General features: G+C 59.7%; 2 protein-coding genes across 3 annotated transcripts in view; one reads left to right on the forward strand and one right to left on the reverse strand.

The window, feature by feature from the left end:
- Positions 1–10201, forward strand: part of INPPL1 (inositol polyphosphate phosphatase like 1) — a 30525-nt gene extending 20324 nt beyond the window's left edge. The window contains exons 25-28 of one of the 2 annotated variants that reach the window (XM_085216508.1): positions 726–875; positions 976–1606; positions 5635–5765; positions 9254–10201. In XM_085216508.1, coding sequence (XP_085072634.1) covers positions 726–875; positions 976–1606; positions 5635–5765; positions 9254–9344 — 1003 coding nt within the window. In that variant the 3' untranslated portion in view covers positions 9345–10201. The remainder of the gene's footprint in view (positions 1–725; positions 876–975; positions 1607–5634; positions 5766–9253) is intronic. The other variant, XM_085216509.1, reaches the window with a different exon arrangement.
- Positions 10202–12834: 2633 nt separating this feature from the next.
- Positions 12835–19221, reverse strand: PHOX2A (paired like homeobox 2A). The gene is made up of 3 exons (XM_085216895.1): positions 18829–19221; positions 15329–15521; positions 12835–14427 (listed from the first exon to the last, which is right to left on the reverse strand). The coding sequence occupies exons 1-3, from the start codon at positions 19046–19048 to the stop codon at positions 14016–14018; spliced, it is 825 nt and encodes a 274-aa protein (XP_085073021.1). The 5' UTR covers positions 19049–19221; the 3' UTR covers positions 12835–14015.
- Positions 19222–19462: the final 241 nt, after the last annotated feature.

Below are 19462 nucleotides of genomic sequence, written 5' to 3' on the forward strand. Positions count from 1 at the left end.
GTGCTCTGAGCAGCCCTGCAGGATGGTGCATGGGATCCCAGTGCACGTTGCAGTGCTCTGAGCAACCCTGCAGGATGGTGCACGGGATCCCAGTGCATGTGGCAGTGCTCAGTGCAGCCCTGCAGGATGGTGCATGGGATCCCAGTGCATGTGGCAGCGCTCAGAGCAGCCCTGCAGGATGGTGCATGGGGTACCAGTGCATGTTGCAATGCTCAGAGCATCCCTGCATGGTGGTGCATGGCATCCCAATGCATGTGGCAGTGCTCAGAGCAGCCCTGCAGGATGGTGCATGGGATCCCAGTGCATGTTGCAATAGTCAGAGCAGCCCTGCAGGATGGTGCATGGGATCCCAGTGCATGTGGCAGTGCTCTGAGCAACCCTGCAGAATGGTGCATGGGATCCCAGTGCATGTGGCAGTGCTCTGAGCAGCCCTGCAGGATGGTGCATGGGGTACCAGTGCATGTTGCAATGCTCAGAGCATCCCTGCAGGATGGTGCATGGGATCCCAGTGCATGTGGCAGCGCTCAGAGCAGCCCTGCAGGATGGTGCATGGGATCCCAGTGCATGTTGCAATAGTCAGAGCACCCCTGCAGGTTGTTGCATGGCATCCTGCCGTGCGTGGCAGCGCTCAGAGCAGCCCTGCAGGACGATGCACGGAGCCCTGGTCCGCTGCAGGACGACAACCGCAGCCCAATGATCCCCCTCCCTCATTTCTGTCCCCCCAGGTCCATGGTTAGGAAGCCCCCCGGGGCCGATCCTCCCACCCCCTCCCAACCCAAAGCCCCCGAAGAACCCGAAAAGGGCAGCACAGCTCCGACCCCCCGCCTGCCCACCCCACACCGTGGCACCTCCAGGGATGAGGCCGCCCTGAGCCGGTGAGTGAGGTGGCACCGAGGTTTGGGGTACGAGGAGGGGGGGGGGGGGGGCTCACCCTACATTCCCCCCCCCAATTCACTCCCCTCTTTGTGCCCGCAGTTCCAAAGCAGAACCGGTGCCGGAAGCGACGGGGGGGCCTCTGAAGAATAGTTTCAATAACCCTGCATACTACGTGCTGGAAGGGGTCCCTCACCAATTGCTGGCACCCGATCCCCCCTCCGGCAAACCCCCCGTCCCCAAAAACAAAGCTGTGCCCCCCGAACGCCGCCGGCATCCCTCTGCAGGTCCCCCCCCTCCGTGCCACGAGGACACCTCCTCAGATGAGGACCCCAACCCAATCGCTTTGCCCCCCCCAGACTTTCCCCCTCCTCCTCTGCCCCGTGAGCTGGAGGGAGTCGAGACCACCAGGGAGCTGTTGGGGGGGGTCAGCTGTGAGCCCCCCCCACCCAAACCTCACCCCAGACCTTCAGTACCCACCTTTGGGCTGGAAGTAGCAGGTGGGGTCCCGGTACCCGGGGGGGTGAGAGACGACCGTTCGTGTTCTGTGCTTCAGATGGCCAAAACGTTGAGTGAGGTGGAATATGGGGGGGTTGGGGGGGGTCGGGGGGGGTCAGGAGGGAGGGGGAGGTTGGAGCTGCCCCCCCGCTGCCTGCACCCCGATTACAGCCGTCCCATCGCCTTCACGTCCCACTGCATCCGAGAGAGCATCCAGGAGGATCTGGTTGAGGAGGTGGGAAATGGGGAGGGGGGGGGGGGGTTGGGGATGGGATGGGGGTGGGAGGTGGAGGGAATAGGGATTGGGATGGGAATGGGGGCATGGGATGGGAATTGGGTATGGGATGGGGACGGAGGAAAGGGATTGGGGTTGGGAATGGGGATTGGGAGATGGAGGAAATAGGGATTGGGATGGGGATTGGGATTGGGATGGGAATGGGGGGTGGGATTGGGATGGGGATGGGAATTGGGGGTGGGATGGGGATGAAGGAAAGGGATTGGGAGACGGAATAGGGATTGGGATGGGGATTGGGATTGGGATGGGAATGGGGGAGTGGGGTGGGATGGGGATGGGAATTGGGGGTGGGATGGGGATGGAGGGAAGGGATGGGGTTGGGAATGGGGATTAGGAGATGGAGGGAATAGGGATTGGGATGGGGATTGGGATTGGGATGGGAATGGGGGACTGGGGTGGGAGAGGGGGATGGAGGTAGGGGAATGGGGTGGGATGGGGAAGGGAATTGGGGTTGGATGGGAATGGGGGAAAGGGATTGGGTCTGGGAATGGGGATTGGGAGATGGAGGAAGGAAATAGGATTGGGATGGGGTTTGAGATTGGGATTGGAATAGGATTGGGATGGGGTTTGAGATTGGGATGGAGAGGAGGATTGTAGGGTGGGAGAGGGGGTTGGAGATGGAAATTGGGGTTGGATGGGAATGGAGGAAAGGGATTGGGGCTGGGAATGGGGATTGGGAGATGGAGAGAGGGAATAGGGATTGAGATGGGAATGGGGATGGGGGAAAAGGGATTGGGGTTGAGGATGGGGATTGGGAGATGGAGGAAGGGAATAGGGATTGGGATTGGGATTGGAATGGAGGTGAGGATTGTAGGGTGGGTGAGGGGGATGGAGGAATGGGATTGGGGATGGGAATGGGGATTGGGTGATGGATGGAGATGGGAGAGAGGATAGGGATGGGGATTGGGATTGGGGATGGGGTGGAGGTGGGGGAATAGGGTGGGAGAGGGGATGGAGGTGGAGGAATGGGGTGGGATGAGGATGGGAATTGGGTGGGGATGGGGATGGGAAGGGAAGGGATTGGGAATGGGGATTGGGAGATGGAGAAAGGGAATAGGGATTGGGGTGTGGATGGGAATGGGGATGGGAGAGGGTTGGGGTGAGGATGGCGGAAAAGGGATTGGAGTGTGGGAATGGGGATATGGGATGGGAATTGGGAGGATGGATTGGATGGAGTGGGATTGGGATAGAGATGGGATTGAGGATGGGAGAGGGGGGAATGGTGGTGGGATGGGGATGGAAGAAAGGGATTGGGGTTGGGAATGGGGATTGGGAGATGGAGGAAGGGAATAGGGATTGGGATTGGGATAGGAATGGGAATGGGGGAGTGGGGTGGGGTGGGGATTGGGGCTGGGATGGAGGGGAATGGAGTGGGGACTGGAGCAAAGGGGTTGGGAACGGGGTTTAGGAGATGGGATGGAGGAAAAAGGGTTTGGGACAGGGATGGGAGCTGGAGATTGGGGGTGGGTGAAAGGGATGGGAGGTTGGGATGGGGTGGAGGGATGGGGGATGGGGAATGGGAATTGGGTGTGGGGATGGAGGGAAAGGGTTGGGGATGAGGATTGGAGGAAAGGGATGGGGGTCAAGAGTAGGGATGGGAGACGAGTGTGGGGGAAATGGGTGGAAATGGAGTAAAGGGGTGGGAGATGGGAATGGGGAAGGGGCGGAGGTGTTGGGAGGGGTGGGGATGGGGAGATGGAGGAAGGGAATTGGGATTGGGTTGGAATGGGGATTGGGATGGGATGGGGATTGGAGGATGGTGGGATGGGATGGTGGTGGGATGGGATGGGGATTGGAGTTGGAAATGGGATTGGGATGGAGTTGGGGAGAGAATGGGTTGGGATATGGAATGGGGATGGGGATGGAGTTTGGGGTGGGATGGGATGGAGTTGGGGATCAGGATGGGATGAGGTGGGAAGGGAATGGAGAGGGGGATGGAGATTAAAATGGGATTGGGGTGGGGATGGAGTGGGGGTTTAGGAGATGGGATGGAGGTGAAATAGGGTTGGGAAGGGATGGGAGTGGAGATTGGGGGTGGGATTGAAATGGGGGGATGGGAGTGGGGATGGGGTGGGGATGGAGATGGGAAATGAAATTGGGGTGGGGATGGAGGGAAGGATTTGGAGATGAGGATTGGAGGAAAGGGATGGGGGTGAGATGGGATGGGAGTGAGTGTGGGCTGGGATGGGTGGAAATGGATGGTAAGGGGTGGGAGATGGGATGGGAATGGATGGAAATGGGGATCGGGATGGGATGGGGATGATGGTTGGGATTGGAGATGGGGATGGGAAATGGATGGGGAATGGGATGGGAATGGGATGGAGTGGAGTTGGGAATTGGGATGGGATGGGGATGGGATGGGAATGGGATGGATTGGATGGGGATGGGGATGGAGTGGGGATGGAATGGGATGAAAAGGGATGGGATGGGGATGGGAGTGGTGGATGGGATGGGATGGAGTGGGGATAGGATGGGATGGAATGGATGGGATGGGATGGATTGGGGATGGGGATGGAATGGAGTTGGGGATGGGGATGGGAGTGGGATGGAATGGAGTTGGGGATCAGGATGGGATGGGAAATGGGATGGGATGGGGATTGGGATGGAATGGAGTTGGGGATGGGATGGGATGGGAATGGGATGGAATGGGATGGAGTTGGGATTGGGATGGGATGGGGAATGGGATGGGAATGGGATGGAATGGAGTTGGGGATCGGGATGGGAATGGGATGGAATGGAGTTGGGGATCAGGATGGGATGGGAATGGGATGGAATGGAGATGGGGATCGGGATGGGATGGGAAATGGGATGGGATGGGATGGAATGGAGTTGGGGATCGGGATGGGAATGGGATGGGATGGAGTTGGGGATTGGGATGGGATGGGAAATGGGATGAGATGGGATGGAATGGAGTTGGGATGGGATGGGAATGGGATGGAATGGAGTTGGGGATCGGGATGGGATGGGAAATGGGATGGAATGGAGTTGGGGATCAGGATGGGATGGGAATGGGATGGAATGGAGTTGGGGATCAGGATGGGATGGGAATGGGATGGAATGGAGTTGGGGATCAGGATGGGATGGGAATGGGATGGAATGGAGTTGGGGATCAGGATGGGATGGGAATGGGATGGAATGGAGTTGGGGATCGGGATGGGATGGGAAATGGGATGGGAATGGGATGGAATGGAGTTGGGGATCGGGATGGGATGGGAATGGGATGGAATGGAGTTGGGGATCGGGATGGGATGGGAATGGGATGGAATGGAGTTGGGGATCGGGATGGGATGGGAAATGGGATGGAGATGGAGTTGGGGATTGGGATGGGAATGGGATGGAATGGAGTTGGGGATTGGAATGGGATGGGAATGGGATGGAATGGAGTTGGGGATCAGGATGGGATGGGAATGGGATGGAATGGAGTTGGGTATCGGGATGGGATGGGAATGGGATGGGATGAGTTGGGGATCGGGATGGGATGGGATTGGGATGGGATGGAGTTGGGGATCGGGATGGGATGGCAATGGGATGGAATGGAGTTGGGGATCAGGATGGGATGGGAATGGGATGGAGTTGGGGATGGGATGGAGTTGGGGATGGGATGGAGTTGGGGATCAGGATGGGATGAGATGGGATGGGGATAGAGTTGGGACCGGGATGGGATGGAGTTGGGGATGGGGATCAGGATGGGATGAGATGGGATGGGGATGGGGATGGAGTTGGGGATGGGGATCAGGATGGGATGAGATGGGATGGGGATAGGGATGGAGTTGGGGATGGGGATGGGATGGGGATAGGGATGGAGGTGGGGATGGGAGCGAGGGCTCGAAGTCGGGGATGGAGGCGGTGGAAGAGGTTGGGGATGGGGAAAGGGGATGAGGATGGGGCAGGGCATCCCGGTACCGGTGTGGGACCCCCCAGCACTGTGTGTCCCGTTCCCCCCCTCCTCCCCCCCAACCCTGCTGCAGGCGCTGTGCCAGGCGGGCCGCGGCGCGGGCGTCAGCGAGTCCAATGTGGGGGAATGGCTGCGGGGTTTGGGGCTGGAGAGGTACGAGGAGGGGCTGCTGCACAACGGCTGGGACGACCTGGAGTTCCTCAGGTGGGGGGGGATCCTATGGGATTGCGATGGGGGTGAGGGGGTCTCATTGGGGCTGTGTGGGGCGTGGGGGTCTCTGTGAGGCTGTATGGGGACAAGGGACCCCTCTGGGGCTGTATAGGGGGACTGTTGGTTGTCTATGGGGTCATATGGGGACAAGGGAACCCTCTTGGGGCCGTATGGGGACAAGGGGCTGTCTATGGGGTCATATGGGGACAAGGGGTTGTCTATGGCGCCGTATGGGGACAAGGGGTTGTCTATGGGGCCGTATGGGGACAAGGGGTTGTCTATGGGGCCGTATGGGGACAAGGGACCCTCTTGGGGCCGTATGGGGACAAGGGCTTGTCTATGGGGTCGTATGGGGACAAGGGGTTGTCTATGGGGCCGTATGGGGACAAGGGACCCTCTTGGGGCCGTATGGGGACAAGGGGTTGTCTATGGGGCCGTATGGGGACAAGGGGTTGTCTATGGGGCCGTATGGGGACAAGGGGTTGTCTATGGGGACAAGGGGTTGTCTATGGGGCCGTATGGGGACAAAGGGATCCCTTTGGGGTTGTAAAGGGATAGGGGACCCTCTTGGGGCTGTATGGGGACAGCGGATCTGTCTGAGGCCATATAAGGAAAGGGGACCCTTTTGGGGCAGCGTGGGGACAGGGGGAGATCCCTCAGGGATTACATGGGGTCAGGGGGTCCTCTTGGGGTTACATGGGGACAAGGGGATCCCTTGGGGGCTGTAAAGGGATAGGGGAACCTCTTGGGGTCACATAGGAACAAGGGGCTGTGTGGGGAACACAGGGATCTTTATGGAGCTGTATGGGGACAAGGGACCCCTCTGGGGCTGTATGGGGACAGGGGGATCTCTATGGGGCCGTATGGGGACACAGGGATCTTTATGGAGCTGTATGGGGACAAGGGACCCCTCTGGGGCCGTATGGGGACAGGGGGACCCCTATGGGGCCCAAAGGGGACAGGGGGATCTCTATGGGGCCGTATGGGGACAGGGGATCTCTATGGGGCCATATGGGGACAAGGGGATCCTCTTGGGGGCTGTAAAGGGATAGGGGAACCTCTTGGGGTCGTATAGGATCAAAGGGACCCCTATGGGGTTGTATGGGGACAAGGGGATCTCTGTGGGGCTGAACCGGGACCGGGGACCCTCTTGGGATTGCAGGGGGGCACGGGGACCCCTCTGGGGCCATATAGGAACAAGGGGATCCTCTTGGGGGGTCCCCAGAGGACCCTTTTGGAGCTGTATGGGGGAAACAGGGGGGTCTTTATGGGGCTGTGTGGGGGAAATAGGGGATCTCTATGGGGTTGAATGGGGCTGGGATCCTTTTGAGGCTGAATGGGGGAAATAGGGGGGGCTGTATGGGGAAATAGTGGGATCTCTATGGGGTTGTACAGGGATGGGACCCTTTTGGGGCTGAATGGGGGAAATAGGGGGGTCTCTATGGGTCTATATGGGGAAATAGGTGGGTCTTTATGGGGTTGTATGGGGGAAATAGTGGGATCTCTATGGGGCTGTATGGGGTTGGGACCCTTTTTGGGCTGTATGGGGGAAATAGGGGGGTCTCTATGGGGCTGTATGGGGGAAACAGGGGGATCTGTATGGGGCTGGGACCCTTTTGGGGCTAATGGGGGCAATAGTGGGGTCTCTGTGGGGCCGAATGGGGGAAATAAGGGGATATTTATGGGGCTGAATGGGGCTGGGACCCTTTTGAGGCTGTATGGGGGAAATAATGGGGTCTCTATGGGGCTGAATGGGGGAAATAAGGGGATATTTATGGGGCTGAATGGGGCTGGGACTCTTTGGGGGCTGTATGGGGGAAATAATGGGGTCTCTATGGGGCTGAATGGGGAAATGTGGCGATCCTTTTGGGTGTGAATGGGGGGAAATAGTGGGGTCTCTATGGGGCTGAATAGGGGTGGGACCTTTTTGAGGCTGAATGGGGGAAATAATGGGGTCTCTAAGGGGCTGTATGGGGGAAATAGTGGGATATTTATGGGGCGGAATGGGGCTGGGACCCTTTTGGGGCTGTATGGGGGAAATAGTGGGATCTCTATGGGGCTGTATGGGGGAAATTAGGGGATCTCTATAGGGCTGAATGGGGTTGGGACCCTTTTGAGGCTGAATGGGGGAAATAGTGGGGTCTCTATGGGGCTGTATGGGGGAAATTGGGGGATCTCTATGGGGCTGAATGGGGCTGGGACCCTTTTGGGGCTGTATGGGGGAAATAGTGGGGTCTCTACGGGGCTTGATGGGGCTGGGACCCTTTTGGGGCTGTATGGGGGAAATAATGGGGTCTCTAAGGGGCTGTATGGGGGAAATAGTGGGATCTCTATGGGGCTGTATGGGGGAAATAGGGGGGTCTCTATGGGGGAAATAGTGGGATCTCTATGGAGCTGAATGGGGCTGGGACCCTTTTGGGGCTGAAGGGGGGAAATAGGGGGTCACTATGGGTCTTTATGGGGTTGTATGGGGGAAATAGTGGGATCTCTATGGGGCTGTATGGGGGAAATAAGGGGATCCCTATGGAGCTGAATGGGGCTGGGACCCTTTTGGGGCTGTATGGGGGAAATAATGGGGTCTCTATGGGGGATCCCTATGGAGCTGAATGGGGCTGGGACCCTTTTGGGGCTGTATGGGGGAAATAGTGGGGTCTCTATGGGGCTGTATGGGGGAAATAAGGGGATCTCTATGGGGCTGATTGGGGCTGGGACCCTTATGGGGCTGTATGGGGGAAATAGTGGGGTCTCTATGGGGCTGAATGGGGCTGGGACCCTTTTGGAGCTGTATGGGGGAAATAGGGGGGTCTCTATGGGGCTGTATGGGGGAAATAGTGGGATCTCTATGGGGCTGAATGGGGCTGGGACCCTTTTGGGGCTGAAGGGGGGAAATAGGGGGTCACTATGGGTCTTTATGGGGTTGTATGGGGGAAATAGTGGGATCTCTATGGGGCTGTATGGGGGAAATAAGGGGATCTCTATGGGGCTGAATGGGGCTGGGACCCTTTTGGGGCTGTATGGGGGAAATAATGGGGTCTCTGTGGGGCTGTATGGGGCTGGGACCCTTTTGGGGCTGTATGGGGGAAATAGGGGGGTCTCTATGGGGCTGTATGGGGGAAATAGTGGGATCTCTATGGGGCTGAATGGGGCTGGGACCCTTTTGGGGCTGAAGGGGGGAAATAGGGGGTCACTATGGGTCTTTATGGGGTTGTATGGGGGAAATAGTGGGATCTCTATGGGGCTGAATGGGGCTGGGACCCTTTTGGGGCTGTATGGGGGAAATAGTGGGGTCTCTATGGGGCTGAATGGGGCTGGGACCCTTTTGGGGCTGTATGGGGGCAATAGTGGGGTCTCTATGGGGCTGAATGGGGTTGGGACCCTTTTGAGGCTGTATGGGGGCAATAGTGGGGTCTCTATGGGGCTGTATGGGACCAGAGGACCCTTCTGGCTCCTATCCCTGATCCCCCCCCATGTCCCCCCCCCAGTGACATCACGGAGGAGGACCTGGAGGAAGCGGGCGTCCTGGACCCCATCCACAAGCGTGCGCTCCTGGACAGCCTGCAGTTGAGGAAATGACCCCCCCCCCCCTCAAATTCCATCCACGTGCCCCCCCCTGCTCCCCCCCCCCTTCACCCGCCCCTCACCTCAGTGGGGCTGGAGGGACAACGAGGGGGGGGGGGGACGTTTGGGGGGTGGGGGCACAGGGCATGGCGGGGGGGGGGGGTGAGTGGGGGGCATTCATTCACGGTCAGAGAATTTCAGTTATGGGGTGGGGGGGGGGGGAGGTGTTTGCTGCCCCCCCCCCTTCACCTCGTTGTTTAAGTTATTATTATTTATTGATGGAGGAGCCCCCCCCAGCAGGGGGGGGGAGGTTATGTCATAGCCCAGTGCCTACAGCTGCCCAAGTGCCTATGGGGGGTGGGGGGGGGGGGCTGAAACCCCCCCCATGGGCATTTCCTCCCCCCCCCATATGGGGGTGTCCCACACCGTTGGGTCTCCCATTGGAGCATCCCTGTGCCTTCCCCCCCCCCACGCCCCCCCCCCTCTTTGCAGTGCCTTGGGATGTCCCCATTCGGTACTCCCTAAATCCCCCCCCCTCCCCAAAATCCCTCACTAAGTGCCCTTACCCCCCCCCCCTCTCCCCCTCCCCAAATATTTTGGGGTGGGGGGGGGGGGCACGAATCCCCCCAATGCCCTTGAGATGAAGGATGCCCCATTTTCCCCCCCACCCCAATGCTGTCCCCAAAGTTTGGGGTCGGGAGGGGGGGGGGGGGTCCCAGCCCTATTGGGAGGGATGGGGATGAAGGGGGGGGGGTTGGGGGGGGGGCACCGTCCCTATTTGGAGGCGTTTTTCTTCAATAAATTAAGTTTTATTTGGATTTGGTAACGTTTGACAAACGGGTTCAATAAATTACCGACGGCTTGGAAAATAATGATAAGAATTAAGAAGAAGGGAGATAAAGAAAAAGAAAAAAAATGACCCCCCCCCCCCCCCCAAATAATAATATTATTATTAATTATAATAATAAAGCCACCAAAGCTCCTCCAGCACCCAAGGGGGGGTTATGGGGGGGGGTCTCTATGGGGGGCTCAGTGCCACCCTCGTTCACCCCCGTGCTGGGGGGGGGCAGCCCCAATAACCCCCCCCCCCCCGCCACCCCAAAGCCTCCAGGACCCCAAACCCTAAAGTGCTTCCTGTGCCCCCAGGAGCTCTGTGTCGTCGTGTCCCCCCCCCATGGCCCTATATGGGTTGTTCCCATATGGCACTGTGTGGGGTCATAAATGGGGGGGGTCCTATAGTTCCCCCCCTTCTCCTCTTCCCCCCCCCCCCAGCTGTGGGGTGTGTGGGGTGGAGCTCTGTGGGGATGGAGTTCTGTAGGGACAGGGCTTTATGGGATGGAGCTTTATAGGGTCAGAGCTCTATGGGACGGAGCTTTATAGGGACGGAGCTTTATAGGGACAGAGCTCTATGGGAACTGAGCTCTATGGGGTTGGAACTCAATGGGGACAGAGATCTATGGGATGGAGATTTATAGGGATGGAGCTCTATGGGATGGAGCTTTATAGGGACAGAGCTCTATGGGGTTGGAACTCAATGGGATCGGAGCTCTATGGGAACTGAGCTCTATGGGGTTGGAACTCAATGGGGACAGAGATCTATGGGATGGAGCTTTATAGGGACGGAGCTCTATGGGATGGAGCTTTATAGGGACAGAGCTCTTTGGGGTTGGAACGCAATGGGGACAGAGCTCTATGGGATGGAGCTTTATGGGATGGAGCTTTATAGGGACAGAGCTCTATGGGGTTGGAACTCAATGGGAACGGAGCTCTATGGGATGGAGCTTTATGGGATGGAGCTTTATAGGGACAGAGCTCTATGGGGTTGGAACTCAATGGGAATGGAGCTCTATGGGATTGGAACTCTATGGGAACTGAGCTCTATGGGGTTGGAACTCAATGGGAACAGAGCTCTATGGGATTGGAACTCTATGGGAACTGAGCTCTATGGGGTTGGAACTCAATGGGAATGGAGCTCTATGGGATTGGAGCTCTATGGGAACTGAGCTCTATGGGGTTGGAACTCAATGGGGACAGAGCTCTATGGGATGGAGCTTTATAGGGATGGAGCTCTATAGGATGGAGTTTTATAGGGACAGAGTTCTATAGGATGGAGCTTTATAGGGACAGAACTCTGTGGGGTTGGAACTCAATGGGGACGGAGCTCTATGGGATTGGAGCTCTATGGGAACTGAGCTCTATGGGGTTGAAACTCAATGGGGACAGAGCTCTATGGGATGGAGCTTTATAGGGACAGAGCTCTATGGGATGGAGCCTTATAGGGACAGAGTTCTATGGGATGGGAGATTTATAGGGATGGAGCTTTATAGGGACAGAGCTGTATGGGAACTGAGCTCTATGGAGTTGGAACTCAATGGGAACGGAGCTCTATGGGATTGGAGCTCTACGGGATGGAGCTGTATGGGATTGGAGCCCTATGGGGACGGAGCTCTATGGGATTGGAACTCAATGGGAACGGAGCTCTATGGGATTGGGGCTCTATTGGACGGAGCTTTATGGGATTGGAGCTCTATGGGAACTGAGCTCTATGGGGTTGGAACTCAACGGGGTTTGGAGCTTTATGGGATTGGAGCCATATAGGATGGAGCTCTATGGGATTGGAGCTCTATGGGATTGGAACTCTATGGGATTGGAGCTCTATGGGGACAGAGCTCTATGGGGTTGGAACTCAATGGGGACAGAGCTCTGTGGGATGGAGATTTATAGGGATGGAGCTCTATGGGATGGAGCTTTATAGGGACAGAGCTGTATGGGAACTGAGCTCTATGGGGTTGGAACTCAATGGGGACGGAGCTTTATGGGATTGGAACTTTATGGGATTGGATCTTTATGGGATTGGAGCTCTAGGATTGGAGCTCTGTGGGGATGGAGTTCAATGGGATTGGAGCTCTATGGGGTTGGAACTCAATGGTGACGGAGCTCTATGGGATGGAGCTTTATGGGATTGGAGCCCTATGGGGACCAAGCTCTGTGGGAACTGAGCTGTATGGGGACAGATGTCTATGGGACGGAGCCCTATGGGGACAGAGCTCTATGGGGTTGGAACTCAATGGGGACAGAGCACTATGGGACGGAGCTCTATGGGATTGGGGCTCTATGGGATGGAGCTTCATAGGGACAGAGCTCTATGGGGATGGAGCTTTATGGGGTCGGAGCTCAGTAGGGACGGAGCTCAATGGGGTCGGAGCTCAGTAGGGACGGAGCTCAGTGGGGTCAGAGCTCAGTAGGGACGGAGCTCAGTGGGGTCAGAGCTCAGTAGGGACGGAGCTCAGTGGGGTCGGAGCTCAGTGGGGTCAGAGCTCAATGGGGTCAGAGCTCAGTGGGGTCGGAGCTCAATGGGGTCGGAGCTCAGTGGGGTCAGAGCTCAATGGGGTCGGAGCTCAGTGGGGTCGGAGCTCAATGGGGTCGGAGCTCAGTGGGGTCGGAGCTCAGTAGGAATGGAGCTCAATGGGGTCGGAGCTCAGTGGGGTCAGAGCTCAATGGGGTCGGAGCTCAGTGGGGTCGGAGCTCAGTGGGGTCAGAGCTCAGTGGGGTTGGAGCTCAGTGGGGTCGGAGCTCAGTGGGGTCAGAGCTCAATGGGGTCGGAGCTCAGTAGGGACGGAGCTCAGTGGGGTCAGAGCTCGATGGGGTTGGAGCTCGATGGGGTCGGAGCTCAGTGGGGTCAGAGCTCAATGGGGTCGGAGCTCAGTGGGGTCGGAGCTCAGTGGGGTTGGAGCTCAGTGGGGTCGGAGCTCAGTGGGGTCAGCGCTCAATGGGGTCGGAGCTCAATGGGGTCGGAGCTCGATGGGGTCAGAGCTCAATGGGGTCAGAGCTCGATGGGATCAGAGCTCAGTAGGGACGGAGCTCAGTGGGGTCGGAGCTCAATGGGGTCAGAGCTCGATGGGGTCAGAGCTCAGTAGGGACGGAGCTCAGTAGGGACGGAGCTCGATGGGGTCGGAGCTCAGTGGGGTCAGAGCTCAGTAGGGACGGAGCTCAATGGGGTCAGAGCTCGATGGGGTCAGAGCTCAGTAGGGACGGAGCTCAATGGGGTCGGAGCTCAGTGGGGTCAGAGCTCAATGGGGTCAGAGCTCGATGGGGTCGGAGCTCAGTGGGGTCGGAGCTCAGTGGGGTCGGAGCTCAGTGGGGTCAGAGCTCGATGGGGTCAGAGCTCAGTAGGGACGGAGCTCAATGGGGTCGGAGCTCAGTGGGGTCAGAGCTCAATGGGGTCAGAGCTCGATGGGGTCGGAGCTCAGTGGGGTCGGAGCTCAGTGGGGTCAGAGCTCGATGGGGTCAGAGCTCAGTAGGGACGGAGCTCAGTGGGGTCGGAGCTCAGTGGGGTCGGAGCTCAGTGGGGTCAGAGCTCGATGGGGTCAGAGCTCAGTAGGGACGGAGCTCAGTGGGGTCAGAGCTCAGTAGGGACGGAGCTCAGTGGGGTCAGAGCTCAGTGGGGTCAGAGCTCAGTGGGGTCAGAGCTCAATGGGGTCGGAGCTCAGTGGGGTCAGAGCTCGATGGGGTCAGAGCTCGATGGGGTCAGAGCTCAATGGGGGTGGCACTTTTTGGAGGCTGGGATTCGGGGCGCCGGTGACACTTTTCGGGCACGAGCTTTGTGGCAACGGGAGCCCCGTCCCCATCAGTTTGCGGGGTCCCATATGGGGCGAGACGGGGCCGCGAGGGGGGCTGTATGGCCGTTCAGAAGAGGTTCGCTTTGAGGCCGTTGGGTTTCCGATGGAAAGAGGACAGCACTCCGGAGAAAGGTCCGGGCACGGCCTCGGCCGGCTGCCATGCCTTCAGCAGCTCTGCAGCCCCCCCCGCGCCCCCCACCCCCGGCCAACCCGCGGTTTTCGGGGGCTGCCCCGTGCCCCCCAAACCCTGCCCCACACCGGGGCTGGGGCTCAGGCTGCCCCCCGGGCTGCCCATGGCGGGGGGCAGAGAGGCGGTGCTGTCGGGTGTGGGGCTGCAGTTGGATTCTTTGGAGTCGTCGTCCTCCGAGGAGCAGCGGGGCTCCGGTTTTTTGGGGTTGGGGGTCCCGGTTGTTCCCCCACCAGCTTTGGAGTTGGCGGCTCGTTCCTGTTTGCGGAATTTGGCCCGACGGTGGTGGGATGGGATGGGATGGGATGGGATGGGGATGGGATGGGAGGGTTATGGGGTGGGGGGATGGATGGGATGGGAATGGGATGGATGGGGTGGATGGGTGGGAATGGGATGGGATGGGGGTGATGGATGGGATGGGGGATGGGAGGGATGGGATGGGATGGGTGGGATGGGATGGGATGGGATGGGATGGATGGGATGGGGATGGGATGGGGATGGAGATGGGGGTGGGGATGGGTGGATGGGATGGGGATGGGGATGGGATGGGGATGGGGATGGGGATGGGGATGGGATGGGATGGGGATGGGATGGGGATGGGGATGGGGATGGGATGGGATTGGGGTGGGGGGATGGGATGGGATGGTGGGTTGGGGTGGGGATGGGGATGGGATTGGGGTGGGGATGGGACACAACAGGACCGACACAGCAGGGACGTGGGGTCAATATCAGGTCCTGAGCTTGGAGAGCCCCCCCGACCCCCTGCTGGGGGTGTGCACTGCGGGGTGCCCCACTGAGCACCCAACACCGACCCCAGGAGTGGGGGGGAGGGGGGGGGGCTCTGTGGGGGCAGTGGCAGGGAGCACGGAGGGGGGGGAGGGGGAAGGTTGGAGACGTGGGGCCGCGTGGGGGCTACGTGGGGTTTCTACGGGGGTTTTATGGGGCATCACTCACCCCCTACCCTGGGGCCTTTTGCTGGGGGTGGTCCTGGGGTTGCAGCAGCCCCCTCCCCATTGCACAGAGCCCTATAGGCTGGGTTTCTTTGTGCCCATAGGAGCATCCCCACCCACGGGGGAGGGGGGGGGGTCTGCAACTACCAGCATCCCAACGGTGCCAGGAGAAGGGGTACAACGCCAACCCCCCATCCCTTGCACCCCCCTTTATTTGGGGGGGGGGAGGGGCTGACGGGGGTCCCTACCTGCACCCTGGCCTCCGTCAGGTCGATTTTTAGGGCCAGCTCCTCCCTGGTGTAGATGTCGGGGTAATGAGTCTCGGCGAAGACGCGCTCCAGTTCCTTCAGCTGAGCGCTGGTGAAAGTGGTGCGGATCCGTCGCTGCTTTCGTTTCTCGTTGATGCCCGAAGGGTCCGAAAAGAATTTGTAGGGAACTGCCGGCAGGGGGAGGAAAAAAAAAAGGGAGAAAGGGAGGAGGGGGGAGTGAGAGGGGGTGAAATGGGTACAGTGCGGGGGGTGGGGGGGAGTGGAGTGGGTACGGGGCTTTGTGAAGGGATGGAGGGGGAGGGGATGGGGTGGGGTGGAGATTGAAATGGGTTTGGGATGGGTTTGGAATGGGGGATAGGGGTAGGATGTGGGTGGGATGCGGGTGGGATGGGAAGGGATGGAGATGGACGGAATGGGATGGAATGAGGATGGGATGGGATGGGATGGAGATTGAAATGGGTTTGGGATGGGTTTGGAATGGGGATGAGGATGGGATGGGGATGGAATGGGATGGAGAGGGATGCAGAGGGATGGGATGGGATGGGATGGGATGGGATGGGATGGGATGGAGAGCGATGGGATGGGGATGGATGGGATGGGATGGAATGGGGATGGGATGGGATGGGATGGGATGGGATGGGATGGGATGGGATGGGATGGGATGGGATGGGATGGGATGGAGAGCGATGGGAGTGGGATGGATGGGATGGGATGGAATGGGGATGGGATGGGATGGGATGGGATGGGATGGGTTGGGATGGAATGGGGATGGGATGGGATGGGATGGAGATTGAAATGGGTTTGGGATGGATTTGGAATGGGAGATGGGGGTAGGATGTGGGTGGGATGCGGGTGGGATGGGAAGGGATGGGATGGGATGGGATGGGATGGAATGGGATGGGATGGGATGGGATGGGGATGGATGGGATGGGATGGGATGGAGATTGAAATGGGTTTGGGATGGGATTTGGAATGGGAGATGGGGGTAGGATGTGGGTGGGATGCGGGTGGGATGGGAAGGGATGGAATGGGATGGAATGAGGATGGGATGGGGAGGGATGGAGAGGGATGGGATGGGATGGAGATTGAAATGGGTTTGGGATGGGTTTGGAATGGGGGACGGGGATGGGGGTAGGATGTGGGTGGGATGCGGGTGGGATGGGAAGGGATGGAATGGGATGGAATGAGGATGAGATGGGGAGGGATGGAGAGGGATGGGATGGGATGGGGATGGGATGGGGATGGGATGGAGAAGGAAGGGATGGAGAAGGATGGGATGGGAAGGGATGGGATGGAGAGGGAAGGGATGGAATAGGATGGAGAGGAAGGGAGTGATGGAGAGGGATGGGATGGGATGGGATGGGATGGGATGGGATGGAGAAAGAGGGAATGGAGAGGGAGGGATGGAGATGGATAGGATGGAAAGGGATGGGATGGGATTGAGTAGGATGGGATGGGATGGAGAGGAAGGGGATGGAGAAGGAGGGATTGGATAGGGAAGGGATGGAGAGGGATGGGATGGAAAGAGATAGGATGAGAAGGAATGGGTTTGGGATGGGATGGAGAAGAATGGGATGGAGAGGGATGGGATGGGGAAGGACGGGCTGCACCGTGCAGGGCTCCATCGGGACGGGGGTGGGGGCTGACCCCAAGGGGACGGACGGGGAGGAAGGAATGGTTTCACAGCAGGTCGGGATGAAACAGAACAGGGAAATGGAAGGGAGGGGGTGAGGGGGGAATGGAAAGCATTTGGTGGAGGGGTGAGAGCAGAGGGGCGGGATGGGTAAATGGGGCAGGGGTGGATGCAGGGGGCAGGAGTGGATGTGTGGGGCAGGGATGGATGCAGGGGGCAGGGGTGGATGCAGGGGGCAGGAGTGGATGTGTGGGGCAGGGGTGGATGCGTGGGGCAGAGGTGGATGCAGGGGGCAGGGGTGCATGTGTGGGGCAGGGGTGGATGCGTGGGGCAGGGATGGATGCAGGGGGCAGGAGTGGATGTGTGGGGCAGGGATGGATGCAGGGGGCAGGGGTGGATGCAGGGGGCAGGAGTGGATGTGTGGGGCAGGGGTGGATGCAGGGGGCAGGAGTGGATGTGTGGGGCAGGGGTGGATGCGTGGGGCAGAGGTGGATGCAGGGGGCAGGGGTGGATGTGTGGGGCAGGGGTGGATGCGTGGGGCAGAGGTGGATGCAGGGGGCAGGGGTGGATGTGTGGGGCAGGGGTGGATGCGTGGGGCAGGGATGGATGCAGGGGGCAGGGGTGGATGGAGAAGGCAGGGCTGGATATATGGGGCAGGGGTGGACGCGTGGGGAAGGGATGGATGTGTGGGGCAGGGATGGATGCAGGCAGGGATGAATGCAGGCAGGGATGGATGAAGCAAGCAGGGATGGATGCGTGGGTAGGGACGGATACATGGGGCAGGGATGAATACGTGGGGCAGGAATGGATGCATGGGGAAGGGGTGGATGAAGCGGGTTGGGATGCAGGAAATCGGGATGCAGGAGGTTGGGATGCAGGAGGTTGGGATGCAGTGGGATGGGATGCAGGATTTGGGGATGCAGGAGGTGGGAATGCAGGAGGTCGGGATGCAGCAGGATGGGGTGCAGGGGGTTGGGATGCAGGATTTGGGGATGCAGGATTTGGGGATGCAGGAGATGGGGATGCAGGAGGTGGGGATGCAGGGGGTCGGGATGCAGGAGGTCGGGATGAAGGATTTGGGGATTGCAGGAGGTCGGGATGCAGGGGGTCGGGATGCAGGAGGTCGGGATGGGATGCAGGAGGTCGGGATGAAGGATTTGGGGATTGCAGCGGGATGGGATGCAGGAGATCGGGATGCAGGAGGTCGGGATGCGGGATTTGGGGATTGCAGGAGGTCGGGATGCAGCGGGACGGACGGACGACGCGGAGATGCGCGGCACATCGAGCTCCGGTTCGGGGAAGCTCCGGGACGAACCGGACTGAAGGAACCGTTCCGGATCGAGTCGGGATTCGGAACGGGATGGGAAACATCGAAACGGAACGGCCGGGGGAACGGAAACCGTTTGGACGCGGCGGGACGGAAGAGCGCAACGAGAAGCGCAACGGATGGAACCGAACGGAGCGAGGGGGAAAACTCAGCAGCGGGTCGGGACGGAACGGAGCGGCCGGAGGACGGACGGAGGGACGAAACGGACGGAACGGGGGGGTGGGAAAACACCGGGATCGCCGCAAAGCTCCGCTGCGGGTCGGAACGCGGCGCTCGGGACGGCGGAGTTTTACGGCGCACGGAGCGCAACGGGACGGGAACGGGAACGGGAACGGGAACGGCACGAACGGCCCCGGGCTCGGCTCCGAACCCCCCCGCCGCTCCCGTTGCGCTCCGTTCGTTGGCCGTTCCTTCCCTCGGCTCTCGAGAAGGGATTCCCGCACGGCTTTTCGTCGACGGCCCCGACGGAACGAGATGCGGGGAGGGGATTTTGGGGAGGGGGTCGAGCCGTTACCTGCGGAGTAGGGCGAGGGTTGGTGGTCGCGCAGAGCCCCCAGAGCGCAGTTGGCCGTAGAGAGAGGAGGGCAGGGGGGGGCGGCCCCGAAACCTCCCCGCATTGGGCTGTATTGGAAACCGCCGGGTTGACTGCAAGGACTGAATTCGTAGGCTGAAGCTTCCATGGCCGCGACGCAGGAATCGTAGGAGTTGAGGTAGGAGTAATCCATGGCGAACATGGAGCGACCTCGAGGCCCCGGCCCGGGCCCCCCCCGCGCTACCTCCGGCGCTCCATGCACGGCCGCGCCCCGTATATAGCGGGCGGACAATGGCTCACGGCGGAGGGGGCTTTTGCATGACAATATCTCCCGGGGACCGCGGGCGTAGAGAGAGCGGGAGGAGCCGCCCCCCCTCCCCTTCTTCCCCCCCCCCCCCCCCCCCCCCCATCATCCCCATCAGCAACTCCAATTCTCCGCCCTTAACCCTTCGTGGGGAGTCCGCCCAGCGCCGAGACCCCCGCACCGCCCCTAAGGGGACAGACTGCGCCGAACAGCCGCACGTCGGGGCGGGTCCTGAGGGCTGCGCCCGCGTCCCGTCCTCCCATCCCATCCCATCCCCATCCCATCCCACCCCCATCCCACCCCCATCCCCAT

Source organism: Meleagris gallopavo, chromosome 1, assembly GCF_905368555.1.
Source record: "Meleagris gallopavo chromosome 1, MGAL_WU_HG_1.1, whole genome shotgun sequence".
In the NCBI taxonomy this organism is placed as follows: Eukaryota; Metazoa; Chordata; class Aves; order Galliformes; family Phasianidae; genus Meleagris; species Meleagris gallopavo.